General features: G+C 56.8%; 1 protein-coding gene across 9 annotated transcripts in view; it reads right to left on the reverse strand.

Moving 5' to 3' along the window:
• Positions 1–480: 480 nt before the first annotated feature.
• Positions 481–20,752, reverse strand: part of LOC122231416 (actin-85C-like) — a 41,628-nt gene continuing 21,356 nt past the window's right edge. For 5 of the 9 annotated variants that reach the window (XM_042959419.1, XM_042959416.1, XM_042959418.1 and 2 more), the window contains 2 exons: positions 19,652–19,833; positions 14,648–15,050 (listed from right to left, as the gene is read on the reverse strand). In XM_042959419.1, the coding sequence (XP_042815353.1) occupies positions 14,748–15,050; positions 19,652–19,833 (485 nt within the window). In that variant the 3' untranslated portion in view covers positions 14,648–14,747. Of the gene's footprint in view, positions 828–948; positions 1,095–14,077; positions 14,402–14,647; positions 15,051–19,637; positions 19,834–20,752 lie in introns of those variants that run through there. The other 4 variants (XR_006208653.1, XM_042959420.1, XM_042959422.1 and 1 more) reach the window with 4 other exon arrangements.

Consider the following 20,752-nt stretch of genomic DNA (forward strand, 5'->3'; position numbering starts at 1 on the left):
GGGGGATGGGGGGGGACCCAGCAGCGGCCAGGGGACCAGAATTCACGGGACGAGGGGCACATTTCCCTGGACCCCTCTCCGGAGGGAGATTTAATGGCCTGCGGCAGGCGCGTCTGCTTCCCCAGCTCCTAGCACAGGACCCGGTGAGGCTTACGCTGTGCGTGTGTCTTAAACAAATCACTGAATTTGTGGAACTGAATTAAAGGTGAAATGGCTGCGGGCGAGTGCGTTAATTAGACCCAAGATCTGAAAGTCCAGATGGGCAGGGCACAAATTAGCAGAGCTTTCTAGAAGCATTCTCCTCAAAGCTCCCCGGACGCCCGCCTTGACCCAGCAGAACTTCCCGAGGATCACAAATGGGTGAGGCCTCCGGGCTTTCTTGGGTCATGGCCCCAGCGAGAAGCTGATGAAAATGAGAGCCCTTCTCCCAGAAGATGCGCCCCTCCCTGCGTGGCTCCTGTCGGGGCTCGGTTGCGGAAAACAGGGTCCGTGCCAGCCGGTTAGAACAGAAAGGGTTCACCGTGGGTGACCCCAGGGCGAGTGGAAGCGTTAGCGAGGCTGAAGAAACGGGTTCTGAGCTGCAGATTCGGGGGCGACTTTGAAAGCAAAACTGAGCCAACAAAGCCCCTTGCTCTTCGCTGACCCGAAGTCACCTGCTCAACCGGGAAGCTGCGAGCTTTGTCCTCCGGCTCCAGAGGCCGGCCACCACGGCCACCAGAAGAGAGTCTAGAGACAGCTCCCAGAAGTCACCAGCGGCGGTTGTCCCCCTGCCTTCTGCGCACTTTCAATTAGGCGAATCCCAGCTGGACCACTTGCTGCAAGGCCTTCTGGGAAACGCAGACCAGGAAGACACCAGAGGGAGCTGGGATGGGGGCCCCAACCTCTGTTCCCCATCCGCTCCCCACTCCCGCTCTTTTTCCAAGCAGTGCCTGCTCCCCAACGACCTACCGCGGCAGAGCAACCCCAAGTCAACAGCTGGGGGATGCGACGGCTGTCGCGAGTAAAAACCAGTGTGAAATCCTTGCTTAGGACGAAGCAGGCAGTATGGCAAGGACGAGATGAAGTAGGTCTGAATTTCTGAATTCGGTGGCGCCCTGTGGACGGTGGGGGTCAGGGTTACGATCTGTTTTGTTTGGAGAAACGAGCTCCAGTCATCCGCCTTTCTGAAGAGTGCCCCCTCCTAGACGCCCAGCTTCCTGCTCCTGGCCAATTGGAACAGCTGCCAGCTTTTGTCTAAATTTCCCCGGGAAGAGGGGGAGGGGAGGCAGAGAGGACCTCGGCCCATTTTCAGACAACGCGCCAGGGACCGCCGTCAGGGCGCAGACACGGGGCTTTGGCAAATGGGCACCTGCTAAGGCTTGAGCTGGCCGGGGACAGGGATCCTCCACGGCCTCAAAGGATCATGGAACAGGCTACTGAGGGGCCCCGATCTGGGCCGGCTTGGGGGAAGGGAAGTTCTAGAACTTTCTACCCTCTCTCTGAGCACCTTAAATACACTTTGGGTCAATATATTAGGTCCATCTGTTAACTAAACATGACAATACACTCGTTCTTTCGTGCCATGCATTTACAAAGACACTTTTTAGAAATCTCTAAATCTTTACAAAATAGATCCTGCTTTGTGGCGGAGACACATAGGAAGCATAGCCTGCAAAGACCCACTCAGATATCAAAAGGAAACGCCTATGCTGGGGACGCCCAAAGTGGGGTCCCCGGGCCGGCAGCATCGGCATCGCCTTGGGAACCTTAGTTAGAAGGGGATCTCTTGCTGCTCAGAAATGCTGGGCGTTGGGGGAGGGGCAGCACTTGGTGTTTCAACAAGCCTTCCGGATGATTCTGGTGCACGTCAGGTCGCAGAGCCGCTGGTTCGTGCCAACGCCTAGTGCGGCAAAGCTCTGACAAAATGCCCTGCACGTGCGGTTTCGCAGAGATGGGGACAGAGACGGGGACAGAGAGACATAAGGATAGAGATAGACATACGTACAGGCATAAGGGTACAGATGGAGATGGGGAGTGTGTGTGTGTGTGTGTGTGTGTGTGGCAGGGAGGGAGGACTGGAGCCCAGGACTGATGCGCAGAGAGAACCTCAGAGAGCTGACGTGAGCTGCCCGAGCTGGGCCAGGGCTCCAAGTTCCCCCTTCTCCATCATTCCATCCTCCTTCAGAAAGGACGCTGAGAGGAGGAGAAGCCGATGATTTCTCAGCTGCGTCACGCAGACGTTTTCATTAAAATTCAGGCCTCCATCCCGCTGGAGCCTCCCACAAAGATTGTCGTGCGCTGAGATTGGGATCTCGCCCAACACGCTGGCCCACGGCACTCTGGGATCCACACCGTGCTGGGGACAGACGGGTACCCACCGCTGTCCCGCTCTTTACTCCTGACCTCGGACCGGCCGGCCGGCTCACCCCCACGGCAGGCAGGGAGCAAACGGGCAGGCTTCGATACCACTAGTCAAGTCAGCTTGACTGCTACACGGCATGGTTTTTAGTTTTAAATCAGCCATTTCCCTCCTAAGTTGTCCCCTTTCCCTCAAGCACTGCGCTTGCAGAGTCAACATCGTCCGTAAACAGGCAGCCTCGGAGGTGGGGCGGCCTGGATGCACCCCGACTTCGGCCGGCGTGTGTGGCCATCTTGACCGTCGCCTGGGTCTGACCTCTTTTGGAGACATGGAAACTGAGGGCTTTTCTCTTCACCAAAATTCAGGAAATCAACTGGTTTGGGTTCAAAACGCCAAGTCACTTTCGACACGTTAATCCAGGATCTTACGCGGGATCTCTTCAGCTTCCTGTGGTGTCGCGCTTTGCGTAAAAACGAGCAGGGGAGCGGTGACTTTAACAGATGACATAGGAATCGATGACAGTGTTGTCTTTGTTTCCAAGTAGCATAAGACGTGTAATTGCCAGGTTCCAAAGGTAATCTCCCTTTCTCCCCACGTCTGAGAAACTTGAGTATGACATGGTCCCCGAGCACCCTGCCGCTCCGTGAAGCCGCCCCCAGAAACTCCTCTGCACCTCAGAACATTCTCTGCACCTCTCTTTAAAACCATAGCATCTGGCTCCCAACAACTCTTGGTAAAGATTTGGTAATAATGACAGTTTCTTGAGCATGAATTACCCACAAGGTGAGTTTCTGAGCCTGTTATTTTCCCCATTTTGTGGATGAAGACACTGTGCCACATAGGAAGTTAAGTAACTTGGTCAAGGTCACAGAGCCTATTTGAACCAGGCTTCAGATACACGCAGTTTGACTAAAAACCTGTATACTTACACAGCATGGCCTCAGTATTTAACAGATGAGTGAAGAATGGAGGAATAAATAGGTAGATGACTGATGGATGGATCGTTGGTTGGAGGGATAGTTGGATGGATAGATGGATGGTTGAAGAGATGGATGGATGGATGGAGATGGATGGAGTGATGGGTAGATGGCGATGGACGGATGGATGATGGATGGATGGATGATGGATGGATGGATGGATGGATGATGGATGGATGGTTGGACGGATGGATGATGGATGGATGGATGATGGATGGATGGATGACAGATGGATGGATGGATGGATGGATGGATGATGGATAGATGGTTGGATGGATGGATAGATGATGGATGGATGGATGGATAGAGATGGATGGAGTGATGGATAGATGGTGATGGATGGATGGATGGATGATGGATGGTTGGATGGATGGATGATGGACGGATGGATGGATGGTTGGATGGTTGGATGGATGAATGAAAATAAAAACTAGGAAGTAGTACCCTCAGATCATCTCTAGCCCAGCCTCTATATTCCTGAACAGCCCCCACTCAAGTACACAGACACAGGTTGGGCTGGGACCAGTGAGTGCACCCAGAGCTGCTGGGGCATCCTGCATCAGTTGGGGAGGGGCGCACTGCACTTGAAATTGTAGTTTGGCTAGGAAACCCTGGGAGTAGCAGAATGGCCCCAGTTGAGCCTTCCTGCAATCTCCCCTCACTGCCCCTGCCCAGGTCAGAGCATCGTGATACCTGAAGTCACTCCTGGGGAATGACTGCCCCTGGGGTCTGAGCTGCCCGTACTGTGTGACACGCAGTAACCCAGCCAAGGATTAGGACCAATTCTCCAGGAATAGGAAAGTCATCTGGAGGCTGAGTTTATTGTGATTTACCCTAATCTCTCAACTGGCTTTTAACAAAGCAATGTTCAGCATCCAATTAAATTGTAATGGACTATTAGGATCACTAATTGTTGTGTATTTAATAGGAGAAACTCACTCTTGAGTGGTTATGATTCATCGCATGTTGGATGCTGATAGTTACACTGCTCTGGAGAACACAGGCAAGCCAGATTTCTGGGTATGTGTGTATGGAACCTCTTATTGAGGACTCTTGAGGAACCTATTATTGAGGACTATTGGGGAGTCTATTAAGAGGACTCCCCTCTTGTCAAGGGGATACAAATGTGGATCGTTTTCCCAGTAGTTGCTTCTGACTATGCTGTCAGACCCTGTCTCACCCCTGCTCTTTCTCATTGAACAGCAGGGCGTCTGGGGGAGAGCTCACCCGATTCTATTGCTGTTGAGATACTTCTGGTTACTGTGGAGAGGATACTGGGGCCAGTCAACTGCCTGGGATTGAGCCTTAGGCGTATGGCCCCAGGTGCCTCCGTGTGTGTGTCCTCTAAATAGGGATAACTGTAACTCCTCCTTCTTCCATGACTGCAGTGCAGACTGAGGGGGTAACATGTAGAGGGTTCTCAGGACAGGGCTGGCACAAAGCAAGGTACGCTTTTATTAGGGATGAGACAGCCTCATTATTTTTTTCTGCAACTTGGTCCTGTTTGTTTTAGGATTGTTAATGTCCTGTTTGATTCAGGCCTTTCTCCCTTAGTACCCCTCTCCCACGACGTTAGCCCTGACTTTTGCTCAGGCAAAGTAAGAAATGGATAAATGGGTGTTTGGATGGGTGGGTGAATGGAGAGAAGGGGAGATGTTTGGATGGATGGATGGATGGATGGATAAATGGATGGATGGTGGATGGATGGATAGGTGGGTGGATGAATGAGTGAGTGGATGTGTGGATGGATGGGTAGGTGGGTGGTGAGTGGGCAGATGGATAGATGGGTGGACGGGTGGATGGATGGATAAATGGATGGATGGACAGATGGATGGATGGATGGATGGATGGATGGATGGTTGAGTGGGCATATAGATGGATGGGTGGATGAGTAGATGGTGGATGGTGCATGGATGGGTGGGTGGGTGGTGAATGGGTGGGTGAGTGGGTGGATGGATGGATGGATGGACAGATGGATGGATGGATGGATGGATGGATGGTTGAGTGGGCAGATGGGTGGATGGGTGGATGGGTGGATGGTGGATGGTGGACGGTGCATGGATGGGTGGGTGGGTGGGTGGTGAATGGGTGGGTGAGTGGGTGGATGGGTGGATGGATGGATAAATGGATGGATGGACAGATGGATGGATGGATGGATGGTTGAGTGGACAGATGGATGGATGGGTGGATGGGTGGATGGGCGGATGGGTGGATGGTGGATGGTGGACGGTGCATGGATGGGTGGGTGGGTGAGTGGATGTCACATTTGATTCAAAGACCTTCTTCTATGTCCCCTTCCCACTGCCCAGCCCTGACTTCTGCCAGGGGAGCAGCTGAGTGAGGAGGGCAGAAGGGTTTGTTTATATCACGCCCCATCCTCTTGGCTGCACTGGGTGCTCCAATGTGCATAGGGTGGAGGCGGAGAGAAGAGATGGCTCCTTACCTGACTGTCCGGGGTGAGGACACCATCCCACCCTTGGTCAGTGTCGCTGCTGTGGTCTGTGGTCTGGCTGTGGGCACTTGCTGTGTGACTTCCAGGAGCTCCCACCCCTCCCCTTCAGGGGTCCCTGCCAGCAGCCCCTCTGGGAAGGAGGCTCCTAGTTCCATCCCCTCTCATTCCTGGCTGCGAGGGCTCCTTGGCCCTCACCTTACTTTGTGGTACCCAGGAAGCCCGAGTTTCCCCCTCATCCATGCTCTGAGCCCGCTTGGGGCCCCAGGCTCAGGAACGCCCCTCCACCCGTACCACTCAGGGCACCAAGGGCCGTGCTCGCCTGACGTCCCTGGACGCACAGCGGGCAGGGGCTGAGAGACACCCAACTGGAGAACGTGCCCCTCTGCCCTTTCAGACATGTCCAGACCACGGGTGACTTCCTGGCCCCAGGGAAGGGGAGTTCCCCAGACCACGGAGGCCATGGCGGGGTGGAGGGGGGGGAGGCGCGTGCAGGTGGTCTCAGACTTCCCCGAGCCCCTCCCCCCAGGTGGTGGCCCAGCGGCCTGGGGTTTTCCAAGCCCAGAGAGCTGCTTCTTAGCCACCCCCTGTTCATGTGGAAGACCCTGACACCGCTCTGCACCATGACCAGGAGCCATTGTCTGGACAAACCTTCCGGAACAAAACTCCACTGCCCCGCTGGACCTCCTGGAAGGTTTCGGTAGCCCCATCTTGAATCACGCCGGGAGGTGCTCCCCGGAGCCTCCGAGAGGAAAGGGAATGGGCCGCCTGTGCCGGGGCAGGGCTGGGAGCTTCCACATGGGGCCCCCTGGGGTGCCACGGGCGACCTTACAGCGTCCACACCTCCCCCTACATCCCGCATCCACGTTCTGTTCCGAGAAAGCAAGCTCCGAGCAGCCTCTGGGGACAGGCTTGGAGGCCATCAGCCGAGAACAGCTGGGGGAGCTTGGCCAAGGGGAGAGGCGGCCAGAATCAGAGGCTTCCTTGGAGAGCCCGCGTCCCCAGCCCCAGGACGTTGGCTCTTTCTGCCACCTGCCTGGCCACCCAGGAAAAGGACGGCCCTCGGCCAATGGGACACCCGACAGGTCGCCCTTTCTGAGGCACAAGTGTTAATGGGGGAGACCACACGGAAGGTCGGGAGACCCCACGTCCTGCTGATCTCTGGACGCGGGTGGCTCTCATCCTCTCTGAGCCCCAGCGACCCCGCCCTGCCTGGATTCTGGTGGCGCTCTATTCCTGGTTTAAACCCCCCTCGGCTCTTTCTTCCCCAGGAGGACTTTTCGCCAGTCAGGTGAGGCGCGCCTGGCAGTGGACACTTGGGCAGTGATTTGTTTCTCTCCCGCCACATGGAACACGGGGTGGGAACCCACGAACCTCTCTGAGCCTCACGCCAGCACCCCCTGCACCCCAAAACCTCCCTTAGACACTCGCTGAGTTCAGGGGAGGCAGGGGCAACGCCTCTTATCTCTTCGTGCCGAGCACCAACATATGGCACCCGGTACACGTCGGTGCTCCCAAACTTTAGCCAGAGGATCTGGAGGGCGGGTGTGGGAGAGGGACGCGGGGACGACAGAACGTTCTTCTGTGCAAGTCGGCTGTTCTGGCGGCTGGGGTGTGGGGCAGAGACGGCCCTCTCGGCCAGGCTGGCTTCCGCTCTGGGGAACCTGCACGGGCTCACGGTGCTGATGGCAAAGACGTGGAGACGCGCGGCTCTATCAGGACCCTTCCGGAACAAAACCTCGCAGGTCCCGCTCGCTGGGTCACACCCGCTTTCGCAGCTGGCAGAACAGTGACTGGAAGAGGGGACCCGAGTGGTTCAAGGCCTCACAACTAGAGTGTGCCTGAGTTAGGACTCAGACGTGGGTCCTCTTGACTTCCACCCACCCCACCGCACGAACCCTCGCGGAGGGGGGCTCTTGGAAAGAACGAGAACGAGGGAGCGGATGAACGCATCCAATCCTCACGCTCTAAAGCTGGGTGTTTGGAAAAGCACATCTGAGACTAAGTCCAAGCGCAAAATTAGGGTTCACGTACACAGACAAGGAAAAGGTTAAATAGCCCCAACAAGTCACGTGATTGTGTCCCAGACCTCGTCTGCTCTGAAGAATCAACTTTAATTATCAACTAGATTAAACAGCAGTGAGATTTACTGGCCTCTCAACTAATGAGTCCTCAGGTGGAGTTCAGGCCTAGCTGGTTCAAGCAGCGCTGTGGTGGATCTCAGTCTCTCTCTTTTTCTTCCTCCTTCCCCACCCCAGGTTCTTCTGTGATGGCTTCGGTCTCAAGCAGTGTCCCCTTCACCTCGATCGTTGCCAGCAGCTCACACTGTCATCGAAGAGGCTGGTATCCTCATGGAGGGAGCGGCTGCCCAGCAGCCATGTCCTGGAAGTAAGTCTCCCTGGCCTGTCTTGCTGAGCTTTCCCTGGGACTTTTGAGTCAGGCTTTGGTCTTACGTCCACCCTGGAAGGGCAGGGTGGGTATAAACCTCCCCCAAGCCACACCCAGGGGAGTATCCAGAAGGGAGAAAGAGTGCAGGACGATAAGGGTCCAGACCAGCTGTACCCCAAGCCTAATGCCTGTGACGTGCTGGGACCATGCCACTGGGCCATGCTGGGAAGGGGAGAAGCCGGGGCCGGGGCGGGCTGCCGGCTGTCAGGAAAGGCTATTGTCTGCACACCTCGCAGAGGAGTCTGTTGGCAGAGAAGACACCCTGCGCGTTGTCCTCTCGGGCCGGGCCGCGCTGTCCCATCCCCGCGTCCGGATCCCCTTTGGCGTGCCCGTGGAAGCTCGCGGTTTTCTTCCTGTGAGTCTCCCACGTCTTACGCGCCTGGCTTTCCTCCCCGGGTGTTGTGTTATCTTTCCCGAACGTTATTTCCTAGTTGGCTATGGCAGATCGTACCTTGTATCGCGCAGGGTTAGCTGGTTCCCGGGTGATAAAGAAAAGCTCAAGGAAAACGTGTAGAACAAAAAAGGGCAGGCGATTTTTTTCATCTGACTGAGCTGGAAGCCCGAGGTCTGGCCGGCTTCAGGGCTCACGTGATAAAACCAAGCTTCAGTGCCTCGGTTTCCCCCCAGGGTGTGTCCCCGCGTGTATCGGTCCCGGAGGCACCAGCTGCTTTAGCGGCCAGCCCGCCGTGTCCACGGATCACCCCAACACCAGTGTGCTGGCTGAGTGTCTAAGGGTCTCAGTGCTTCTCCTCCGGGCAGGGCTTCTGGGACCCGGCCTCCAGCCATCTTCACCCCACGGCACCCAAGGTCAGCCGAAGGTCGGTCCGGTCTAGCCCGCGGGGAGGGAGCTTATGCGTCTACACTGGAAGCAGTGAGCGTCAAAAAGCGAACGGACAAACAAAATGGGGTCCCTCCGTGCAAGGGGGCGTCCTTCAGCAGTAACAGGGAAACAATTGCTGATCTTCGCACCACGTGGATGGACCTTGAAGACACACTCGGTGAGAGGAGCCAGTCCCGAAGGCCGTGGGCCGCGTGATTTCTACTTACATAAAATGTCTGTGAGACGAAGATCCACAGAGACGGGAGGTAGGGGAGGGCGGGGAGAGTGAGGGCTGGTGGCGACCGGGTTCTTTCCGGGGTCATCAGAGCGGTGCTGGTGACAAGTTCCGTGAACACCTCAAACACCACCGGGTTACACGCTTTAAGTGGGACGCTTTCACGGCACGTGAGCTGTTAGTGAAGATTCTTTTTTAAGGGTGGGCCGAATATGCACACTGTCAGACAGACATCAGAGTTTGTCGCCAGCAGGCCCTCGCGGAAGGGTCTCGCACGGGAACAGAACCTCGTCCAGTGAGAACACGAACTAGAATACGGGAGGAGGGACCGCAATTAAAGCGCCCCCCAGAGCCCTGCCGACGGGACGCACCCCCAGCAGTGAGCGAGGGGGCCCGGCCCCCCACAAGCCGCCCCGGAGACGCGGGCGTGCCTCTCCACTTGGCAGGCGTCGACCATAGCTTGCTCACGTTCCCCTTGTTCCCCGTAGCCGGTGCAATCTACAGTCCACCCGATTCCGAAGAAATCTCCCCGTGAGTTTGCACACCGGCCCACGATGTTCTCATCTACCTGCGTTTCTCCCTTCTGTTCATCTCTGTCATTCATTCACTCATTCATTTGTTCAACAAGTAACTGCCGACCGTCTTGGGGGACAGTGTGCCAAGACTCAGCAGGGAACAAAGCCCCTGCCCCGGCAGAGCGGGCGATGCGGCCGGGGACAGACGATTCACAGACAGACAGACACTAGGTGGGGGTGATAGGAGCTCCCAGGGGTGAGTAGGGCAGAGTGGTGGGGGGTAGGGCCGTACGGTCAGGGAAGGGGCCCCGTACCAAAGGAAGTTGCAGCACAGACTTGAGCGCCGTGAGGAAGCCAGTCGGCAAGCAGCTGTCTGGGGCCCCCGTGTCCCGGGCAGCAGGACTGGCACGTGCAAAGGCCCCGGGTTGGGAGTGAGTCGGAGCAGCGTGCAGAGCAGGGGAGTGAGGGGCACAGTGCAGGGAGCATGATGTCACAGAGGCGGCGGCCGGGCAGGTCACACAGGCCAAGACCCAGTTGAGCCTGTGTGTCTCCTTCTGGGACGAGGGGCCACGGGGGACTGTTTTGCTTGTTGTGACAAAATATACACGGCACGGATTTCGCCATCTTAACCGTGTCTAAGTGCCCGGCTCACCTGCACGAGGTGCGTTCCCGTTATTTCGCGACCGTCACCAACATCTGTCTCCAGAGCTGCCCCTCGTCCCCGACTGAACTTCTGTTCCCGCGACACACGGACCCCCGGCCCCTCCCCCCGCCCCGGCGCCCATCCGGTCTCTGTCTCTATAGGTCTGACGACTGCACGGACCTCGTAGGAGTGGGATCTCGCAGCATCTGTGACGGGCCCGGTTCCCTCAGCGTCACGTCCCCAGGGCTGTAAGCAGGTGCCAGAATCTCCTCCCTGGGGCTCACTACTGTTGCCTTGTGTGGATGGACCCCATCAGCAGGCGATGGACACGGGCGGTGTGGAGGCCGTGTGCACACGTTTCCCTGCTTGCGGTGCCTCCGGGCGAGCACCAGAGGCAGGACAGCTGCTCGCGTGGTGATTCTGTGCACGAAGCGTCCGACTTGCCCACGCTGTCGCCAACGCTTGTTTCCTGGGGTTTTTGTTTTCTAATAACCATCTTGGTGGCTGGGAGGTGTGTCGGTGAGGCTGCAGTGAGTGTCTCCTAAGCCACGAGTGCCGTGATGGCACCTGTGTCCCAAAGACCGCGCGGGCCGCTGGGTGGGAGGGGGCGGCTTGTCGCCAAGCCCAGAGGAGGCGGTGGAGGCATGGCCTCTGGGAGAGCAGCGGCATGTGGGACGTACTTGGACTCTGGATGTTGTTAGCGGGTAGAATCGACAGAATTTGCCAATCTTTTATGTGGGCCGTGGTCGTGAAGCATCAACAATGACTTCAGGGGTGCGGGGGGTGCCCGGGGGACTCAGTCGGTGGCATGTCCGACTCTTGGTCTTGGCTCAGGTCATGATCTCATGGTTCATGAGTCCGAGCCCCGCGTGGGGTGCCACACTGAGAGTTCGGAGCCTGCTTGGGATCCTCTCTCTCCCTCACTCTCTGCCCCTCCCCCACTCGCGCTCTCTGTCTCTCTCTCTCCAAATAAATAAGTAAACTAAAAAAAAAAAAGAAAGAATTACTGTAGAGGTTCTGGCTGAGCAGCTGCGTGAACGGCATGGTCATTCACGGGGACACAAATGAACGCTGCGATCAGGGGCGTGTTAATCCCGAATGGGAGATGTTCTTGGCGTATTCTAGGTCGAGAAGCTCTTGGCGTATTCTAGACCGAAATGTTCTCGCCGTATTCTAGATCCCATCCCCTTCGCTTGCCGAGTCTTGAAGCTACATGCATCGAAAGACGTAAAAAGATTTACATCTCAAATACAGCTGCTCCTCGCCCTTCGTAAGTGAAATATCTGATTCTTCTAATGATTTTTCTTGGATTTTATTTGACATCTGTTTATTTTGTCCCCAGTCCCCTGGCATGACCCTCTCCAGCTTTCCTTTGTAAATTCATGCCACAAATGTGCTGTTCACTGTTATCTCCCATTGGTTACCCCCAAGTTATTTAAAGTGATTTTTTTTTAGGTTTTTAACTTTTATTTATATTTGAGAGACAGAGAGAGACACAGCATGAGTGGGGGAGGGGCAGAGAGAGAGGGAGACACAGCATCCGAAGCAGGCTCCAGGCTCCGAGCCGTCAGCACAGAGCCCGACGCGGGGCTCGAACCCACGGACCGCGAGATTGTGACCTGGGCTGAAGTCAGACCCTTAACCCATGAGTCCCCCCCAGGGCGCCCCCTTAAGTGACGTTTTAAAGTTTCGTGCATATGGTACAAAAGTCAGAATATGAAAAAGGGCAGCGGCCCGTCTGCCTCACGTCGCTTTGGATTCAGTTGTCCGCTCACAAGTAAGAAAAGTGTTCCGTAAGGGCTTACTACCTGACAAGTACCCTGATTTGTACCTTCAAGCACCACTGCCCGGAGCGGGGAGGAGGTCCTGCGTGGCTGTGCGCGTCTGCGGAGGGGGGTGGCAAATTTTCTGGGTCTTTGCCGCCAGAGTATCTCCTTACTTACGTGTGCCTACTTACTTACATCACTTACGTGATGACACCCAGTGCTCATCCCAAGTCCCCTCCTCAGTGCCCGTCACTCACTTAGCCCATCCCCCCACCCAAAGCCCCACCAGCATCCCTCAGTGTGTTCTCTGTATTTAAGAGCCTCTCATGGTTTGCCTCCCTCTCTGCCTTTGTCTTATTTTTGCTTCCCTTCCCTTATGTTCGACTGTTTTGTTTCTCAAATTCCACATGAGTGAAATCATAAGAGATCTGTCTTCCTCTGACTAATTTCACTTAGCATCATACCCCCTAGTTCCATCCGTGTTGTCACAAATGGCGAGATTTCATTCTTTTTCATCGCTGAGTAGTATTCCTGTGTGTGTGTGTGTGTGTGTGTGTGTGTGTGTGTACACACTACATCTTCTTGATCCATTCATCCATCGATGACCATTTGGGCTCTTTCCGTACTTTGGCTATTGTCGATAGTGCTGCTGTAAACATTGGGGTGCATGTGTCCCTTCGAGACAGCACACCTGTATTCCTTGGATAAGTACCTAGTAATGCGATTGCCGGGTCAGAGGGTAGTTCTATTTTTAATTTTTTTGAGGAACTTCCATACCGTTCTCCAGAGTGGCTGCACCAGTTTGCATTTCCACCAGCAGTGCAAAAGAGATCCTCTCTCTCCGCATCCTCGCCAACATCTGTTGTTGCCTGAGTTGTCAATGTGAGCCATTCTGACAGGTGTCACGTGGTGTCTCAGTGCGGTTTTGATTTGTCTTTCCCTGATGATGAGTGATGTGGAGCATCTTTTCATGTGTCTGCTGGGCATCTGGTTGTCTTCTTTGGAAAAGTGTCTGTTCATGTCTTTTGCCCATTTCTTCATGGGATTCTTTGTTTGCTGCTGTTTTCTGTCACTGCCTCTAGAATTTATTCATCGCCTTCCATGCTCGGAAGTGTCATCAGGCAGCGTCTGTGTGTGGGACTCTCCCAGGGCTCTGTCCACATGGAAAACGTGTCTTCAGTGGGGGAAATGCTTCTGCACTGTCTGTGGTTCCTTCTCCCCTGCAATGCTCACCCTCTGCACCCCTACAAGGTTTATCCACAGATTTGAACTCCTAGTCTTTGTGTAATGACCTTCACCAAGTTAATTAGCCTCTGTTAGCTTCAGTTCCTGAATCATGAAATCAGCCTTAATAAACCAATCTCACAGCCGGGCATGAGGATTAAAGCCACCAGAAGGACACCAACCCCTTGCCACCCCAACAGTGCCCTCCTGAACCAGAGCACGTGCTTCATCCTTCCCATTTGGGGTGTCACGTCTGCAGAAGGATGGCACTTCCCAGCCCCTGTGGTGCTTGGGGGCTGTGTGACTTGCCCCGGACAATTAACTGTGGGCAGATGTGCCCCGAGTCCCTGTCCGGCTGGAGTGTTTCATTGCCAGTGAAAGGCCCACCGGGCACTCTTGTGCTCACCCCCAGTAAATGACAATGTTCCAGACGGGGTCTGCTCTGTGGGTCAGATTCTGCCATGAAGACAATCTAGGAAAGAGCCCCGCTGGCCTTCATCGGACATGCAGCATGAGTGGGAAACAGACTTTTGTTTACGGCACTGAGCCCGGGGGATGTCCCTTGCTGCCACACATTCAGCCGTGCTGACCAATCCACGGGGGTCGGCAGAAATCCCCTCCCCTTCGTCACCTTGCATCAACAAAGCCACTGCCCGTGAGCGTTTCCCAAGATGTTGCCAGCCTTGCCCAGACTGTCTGTCCTTTATTGACCAGGTTGATGGAAGTCCGGGGAGGACTGGCCACCCTCACGTTCGAGCTGGTTCTCAGCACTGATCAGCCCGGCCAAGGTGGAGTTGGCATTGGTGGGCCAGAAGACGGCATCCACAAAGCCACAAATCAGAAGCTTCTCCTGCTGATGACAGAGGAACCGATGTCCTTATACTCCTGGCTGGTGACCCACACGTCCTTGAAGGTGGAAAGCGAGCACAGGATGGAACCCCCCACCCAGGCGCCGTACGTGGAGTCAGAAGTTATATCTTATTTATCTGTTTATGAGAGAGGGGAGAGGGAGAGGGAGGCAGAGAGAGGGGAGAGCAGGAGAGGGAGGGGAGGGGGGCGGGGCAGGGGCGGAGGGGTCAGAGGAGGGAGAGAAAGAAGCCAGAATCAAAATACTCCTCCAAATTTGAGACATAAACCTCCCGAACACACCTCCCGGACGGTCATTTCTTCCCTCCGTGCAAATGCAAGGCATTCCAACCTTTACAGGGGCTTGTCGGTGCACGTGCCGACTGCCCGTAGCTTCAAAGCACGGGACAAAAGGAGCAAGAGCGGGAAGGAGTCACCCTTGGCTCTGAGACTCACTCTGAGATCTACGGCACATCTCCGAGTTGGTTAACGTCCATGTGGGAGGCATGGGTGCTTTGCAGAAAAATTAGAAAATACAGATAAGCAAACAAGAGTCACAAACAACCTCGAGAAACCCCTTGAACGTTGGGGTGCACAGCCCTGGAGACTCGCACCGTGCCTCGCTCTGACTCCCACATCGACACCTGCCCCCGCGTGCGTTCCCCGCACCTTGGATTCGGAGAGGGGGCAGCCTCCAAGCCAGGTCAGGGCACTTCTGGGCTGGGAGGAGCCAGACATCCGTGCTCCCATCGCCAGGGGGGGACCACTGCTCTGCAAGGTTCGAGTCACCTGCGCAAGGTCAGACAGTTGTCATCCTGACGCGCTCACTGCCTTTCCTTGACGCCCACAGACACATCAGGAGAGGACAGCCTTGTTTTTGTAAAACGAGAAGGCAAACGCACTGCTACAGGGATCCGGGGGGAAAGGGGATCTGGGGCGAGGACTTGGAAAGTCCGGGTGGCAGTGGGGTGAGGGAGGATGAGTCACCAGAGTCGGTTACCGTCCTTCACCGGCTCTGGCACACCACAGAACCCGGCCTGGGGCGAAAACATCGGCTGCTGTTGGTGAAGAGAAAAAACGCTGCCGAAAGGGTGAGTCAGGAGCGGGGAACAGAGCACCTTCAGGGTCAGGCATCAGGCAGAGAGGAGACAGTGAGTCCCAGGCACCCACACCCTCCGCCCGTCTTTGCTGCCACCCACAGGCTGTGACTGGGAAGAGTCACCTGTGACCTCTGCATCTTCTCTGAACACACGCAAAGGCAAACAAAAGCGTGCCCCAAACTGGGACGGTCCACGCATTCAGGAGAACGCAAAACTACCAACAGAAAAACGGCCAAAGGGTTGACATAAGCAAAAGGTTTAAGAAAGTTTAGAAAAGAAAATAAAAGAGGGGGCGCCTGGGTGGCTCAGTCGGCTAAGCATCCGACGTCGGCTCGGGTCGTGACCTCACGGTCCGTGAGTTCGAGCCCCGCGTCGGGCTCTGCGCTGACGGCTCGGAGCCCGGAGCCTGCTTCGGATTCTGTGTCTCCCTCCCTCTCTGCCCCTCCCCTGCTCACTCCCTGTCTCTGTCTGTCTCAAAAAGAAAATAAAACATTTTTTAAAAATGATACAAAAAAGAAAATTAAGAGGACAAACTCCCAACAGCAGGGAGACCTACAGAAGTACTCACCTTCAGCAGGAATTAAAGAAACGCGAATTAGAGCCATCGGGTGCTTTCCATCCGGCCAGTTGGAAGAGCTTTAAAACCAGGGCCTCGTGCAGAAGGGGTGAAGGCGGGTGGGAGGCATGGGCTTCCGGTGGGGGAAGGCACAGGTGAACTCAGCCACCATGGCACTGTCATGGGGCTGCCTGGTGGCAGGTGCCCCCCACACCCGCAGTGAGCACAACGTACCCGCTGGGTCTCACCCCTGAAGCTAACGTGACGTCGTGTGTCGGCTACCCTTCAGTTCCCAAAAAGGCAAAAGCAAAGAAAAGCCTAGAAAAGCAACCGACGTCCCCGTGCCCGAACGAGCGGACGGGCGCGAGCCGCTGTCCCCCTGTGCCGACCGGCCCGGAGGCCGCCGGCTCCCGGGCACAACCTGGCCATCTGTTCAAGTAGCCTGACGCCGAGCACACGTTTCTGGCTCAGGAAATCCACGTGTACACATGGATTCTAAGGCAGAAAAAAAAAATTGTAAACAAATAAGGGTAAATGGTGAGCAGAGCTTTATCCCAAGAATCTTGTTAGGGCAGGATTTGGGTTGTCGGGAGGAAGGATCGTTTTGAAGGCTGGCCCGTGGGAACCAGCGGCTCTCGGAAGCGGTTCTCCCCCTTCAGAGGAAGGACGGGGGGGGGGGGGGGGGGGCGCTGTGGAGGTTAAATGCGCTGCACCCCCTCCCTTCCAGGGAGAGTCCAGACGGGAGGGCATCAGGCGGTGGCAGTGAAGGGAGACAGGTGCACCTTCGAGCTTCATATGGAGGAGTTTTGGGGGGCTGGAGGGCTTCCCTGAGGACTCAGAAGAGGGGTGGGTGGAAAAGCTTGGTCCACACGTCAGCTGGGCCGCCGGCAGGGCGGGACAAAGCCGACGGCCGGACAGATCCCCGCTGCGGGAGCGGTCGGGACACAGTGCAGGGAGGTAGGAGGTCACACGCCCCTGACTTCCGTTCGGGACTAAGCTGTGCCGTCCCTTCTGATTTAGTGACCTCACTGCAGGCCACGGCGCTGACGCTGAGTGCCCCCGAGAGCCGGCGCGTGAAGGGCGCGGGGCCTCGCACGAGGGCCCGAGGGGCCAAGGTCTGGGACGGCGGGTAAGATGAAATAATGGGGCCGCAGGCATCCGCAGGGAGGAGGCAGGCCCGTGCCAACTCCCCGAGGCCACGGACGGCACTGAGCACGCGATCGTGGAGGCCGACTGCAGACTCAGGAACCCTGTGTGGGCGTGCCTCTCGGGCACGGAAGCCGGCGGCGACAGCTACTATTTCGTGGTGAGGAAGCAATGGAAGGGATGGGCGGGTCACAGCGTCCCACCCTCCTGCGCATGCTGTGACACGCGTACGAACAGGGCTCCGACGTGGGAGACTCTGTGCGTCTCCGGGTTTGCCTTTCCTGGGAATTCACGAATCTTCTCTGTTGTCCCAGTGACTGCCGGCCGGTGGCAGGGGTGGGAAGGGAGGATGGACCCACGCTGCCCAAAGCACGGATGGCCGCCCTGCGCTCACTCTCAATGTCACCGTGGCCCACCAAGTCTGGCCACCAAGTCCGGCCACCAAAGTCTGGCCACCAAGTCCGGCCACCGTAGTCCGGCCACCACCAAGTCCGGCTGGGGAAGGAGGGAGGGAGGGAAGCAGGTAGGCCAGGGGGCAGGTGGGGCTCTGGGCAGGTAGCAGAAGACACCGAGAACTGAGCCAGAAAGTTCTCTCAGAGTCCCCCACCTGCCAGCAGGCCTGAAAGCCGGGCTGAGGCGTGAGGTGGCTGCTGGGGAGCTCAGGGACAGAGGGACTCAGTCTGTCCACACTTCCCGCCTCTGGACCCTGGCGGGTGTGCTGGTGGCAGAGCCCGTGGGTCTGCGGGGACGTAGCGGCTCAGCCCCTGCCCACGCGGTGTGCCGAGTGCCCGTACCTTGACCTGGCGGGGGGAGGGGGGGGTGCAAAGGGTAGCGGTGAGCGGGAGCCTCGGGACACGACGGGGCTGGCGTCTCCGGCAGGGACTCCCAAGAGCTGCAACGTAGGAGCCCGTTGTGGGGGCCCCCGCGCGGCAGGTCGGGGGGGCCCACGGCCTGCCTGAGGCCCAGCTGACATGGGACACCGCGTAGAAGCAGAGGCCGCGAGGCCAGAAGCAAGCAAAGAGCAGGCTGCAGGAGGACAGCTCAGTGGAGGCGGCCCAGGGTGGCCGAGGCGGAAGGAGGCCTTTATTTAACCCCCATGGCGTGGGTGGGTCTGTCCCTCCAGCCTCGGCCAGCCAGGCTGGGCTTGTGCCCGAGCTGGCTCGGTCGAGTTAGAGACACAGTCAGCGAGGTACATTCTGCACTGTGCTAAGGGGGGCCAGAAGTTCCCAACCCCTTACCTAGACCTTACTTGTAGGTTTTCTGCCATGACCGCGAGCCACTTTCATAGGGAGAAAAAAAGAAAAGCAGTTGTGAAAACCGGGGCCAAAGAGAAGTCAGTCTGACCAGGACATTCTGGGGAAGGGACAACCAGGGGACCGACCGGGAGAGGGCCAGTGGCTGCCGGGGGCAGGGGCGGGGTGACCAGGCGGGCACGGGAGCCCCAGGGCAGGGAGCGACTCCGTCAGACCGTCGGGGTGGACACCCGCCACCACACGTCCCCTCAAACCGGCAGAGGGTGCGAGCCCGGGAGGAGCCTTCCGTGAGCCGGGGACGTGGGTCGGCAGTGAGGCACCGATGCCGGTTCCCTTGGGCGACAGACGCGTCACGCTCGAGCTAGATGTGTGTGCAACGGGCCGAGGCGGGGAGTGCGTAGAACTCTCCCCTTTCTACTCCGTTCTCCATAAAGCTAACACTCCTCTAAAAGGCAGAGGCCATTAACTTAAAGCTGAATATATACGTCGCGCTTTTACAGGGTGCCAAGACGACGGGGGAAGCCGGCGCAAGGCCGGGGCCGGGCGGGGTGACGGGCTTCCTCGAGCAGGGGACGGGCTTCGGGCCTGCCTCTCCCCCAGCCACCTGAGCCCGTCCTCCTCCCGTCTACACCCCTCCCTGGGCTCGTGGAGCCCGCCAGAGCCCCCGGCCCAGCTCCAAACTCTGTAACATCCTTGATCTGTTCTCCAACAGGCACCAGAGCACCACTTGTCTCCCCGAGCCACGCACCCCACGCAGGGATGGCCGTTCAGGCTGCCTCCTCCCCGGCGACCCTCGCCCCTCACCCCTACATCCCCGGCCCACCTGACACCTGCACCTGACAGTCTGCGCCCCGCCCCCAAAGTCCGCCGTCCAGCCTGGCTCTGCTCAAACCTCCCCGTCCTCTGGGTACAAGCCTCACACAGCCCTTCTCCTGTCTCAGCCCCGGCCAGCCCCTCGAAGCCCTTCCTTCTGGAAGCACGCCTCTGGGCCGCCCCAGGGGCTGTTCCCTCTGTGCTTCCTCAGATATCCCCGTGGCTCCCCTGCTCCTTCCAGAGGAGACCCACCCTGACCACTCACCCCTGCTTCCTCCGTGGCTTCCCCTGTGACTTATAGCCCCTCCTAACACATTTATTCCCTACTGTGTGGATTCGTGTTGTTTATGGCTCCCCCCACGCCCCCGGAACGTAAGCGCCAAGGATCTTCCACACTTCTGTTTACTGATGCTTCCCCGAGCACCTGACAACGTGCCTGGCACACCAGAAACCCTGTTATTCCAGAAATATCCGTGGGATGAACTCAGGAAGCCCCCAAAGGGTGCATCAGGGGGACCGTACCTTCACGTTAATTGTAGGGGAAACCAGGGTGGATATTTCTCTCTGCATCCGGAACCGCAGGCCGGAACAGGAGCCGGTACCTCCAGACAAGACAATGTGGCTGAAGAGAATCTTCCAGAGGGCGGGGCTGCAGGAGCTGATGCTCTGGAAGGCCTTCATATGGATGCCCAGGTCGTTTCTCCCTGTCGGGACAGGCGGAAAGAGACAGAAGTTTGGGGGCCAGAGACTCGGCCGGCTTCACCCTTGGGATCTCTCCTACCAGCTGCAAGCACAGGGTGGGGGGGGGTGGGGGTCATGGGCTCCCCCCGGATCTCAGCTCTGAGGACAGTGGGCAAACATCAGCACCAACAACCACAGGGCCCTTGTGTGTGGGGCTCAACGGCTGATGGCTAAATACACAAATATTACTTCTCCTCTCTCATCTGAGATGATTTATATTCAGATGTTACTGACAATTATTAACCTTTAATGCAACAGCACCTATTACTTTCTGAACAGATTTCTGCAGAGGCAACGTCCTTGCTCGGGTGGCCTTTGAAAAATTATACTGATGATTCCTTTTTTAAAAAAAGAAATTATTTTTTATTGAGGTGAAATTGGCATACAACATTATATTCGTTTCAGGCGTACGACTTAATGATTCATTATTTGTATATATTGCACAACGATCGCCACAATACGTCTACCTGACACCTTCTTGACTCATCATTAGTGCATAGACATAAACACAAGCATGCAGAGAACAGCCCTCAAGGACAAGGGCGTTTATTCCGGTGTGTTCAGCACTGACAGCTTCTGGGAGGGGTGGCGGGGGTGCCTGACGGTTACTCCCTCTCCTCACCTGGGATAGCACCTACCGCACAGCCTCGGGATAAAGAATGAAAAGGCTGATTTGCCAGAATCATCGAGAACGTGCCTGGCCCAATGAACGTGAACGCGGGCCGCCGATGCTCGGCTCTCATCACGGGGTTGGCCGTGTTCACGCTCACTGAGGTCCCCCCAGATGCGGAGGAGAAGGGTCACGTTGTGGGTGAGAAAATTCATCCGACGATGGTTTCCTTTATCCAACTTAATATTTCGGGGGGCATGGGCCATGTGTGA

Source organism: Panthera tigris, chromosome D1 (assembly GCF_018350195.1).
Source record: "Panthera tigris isolate Pti1 chromosome D1, P.tigris_Pti1_mat1.1, whole genome shotgun sequence".
Classification (NCBI taxonomy): Eukaryota; Metazoa; Chordata; class Mammalia; order Carnivora; family Felidae; genus Panthera; species Panthera tigris.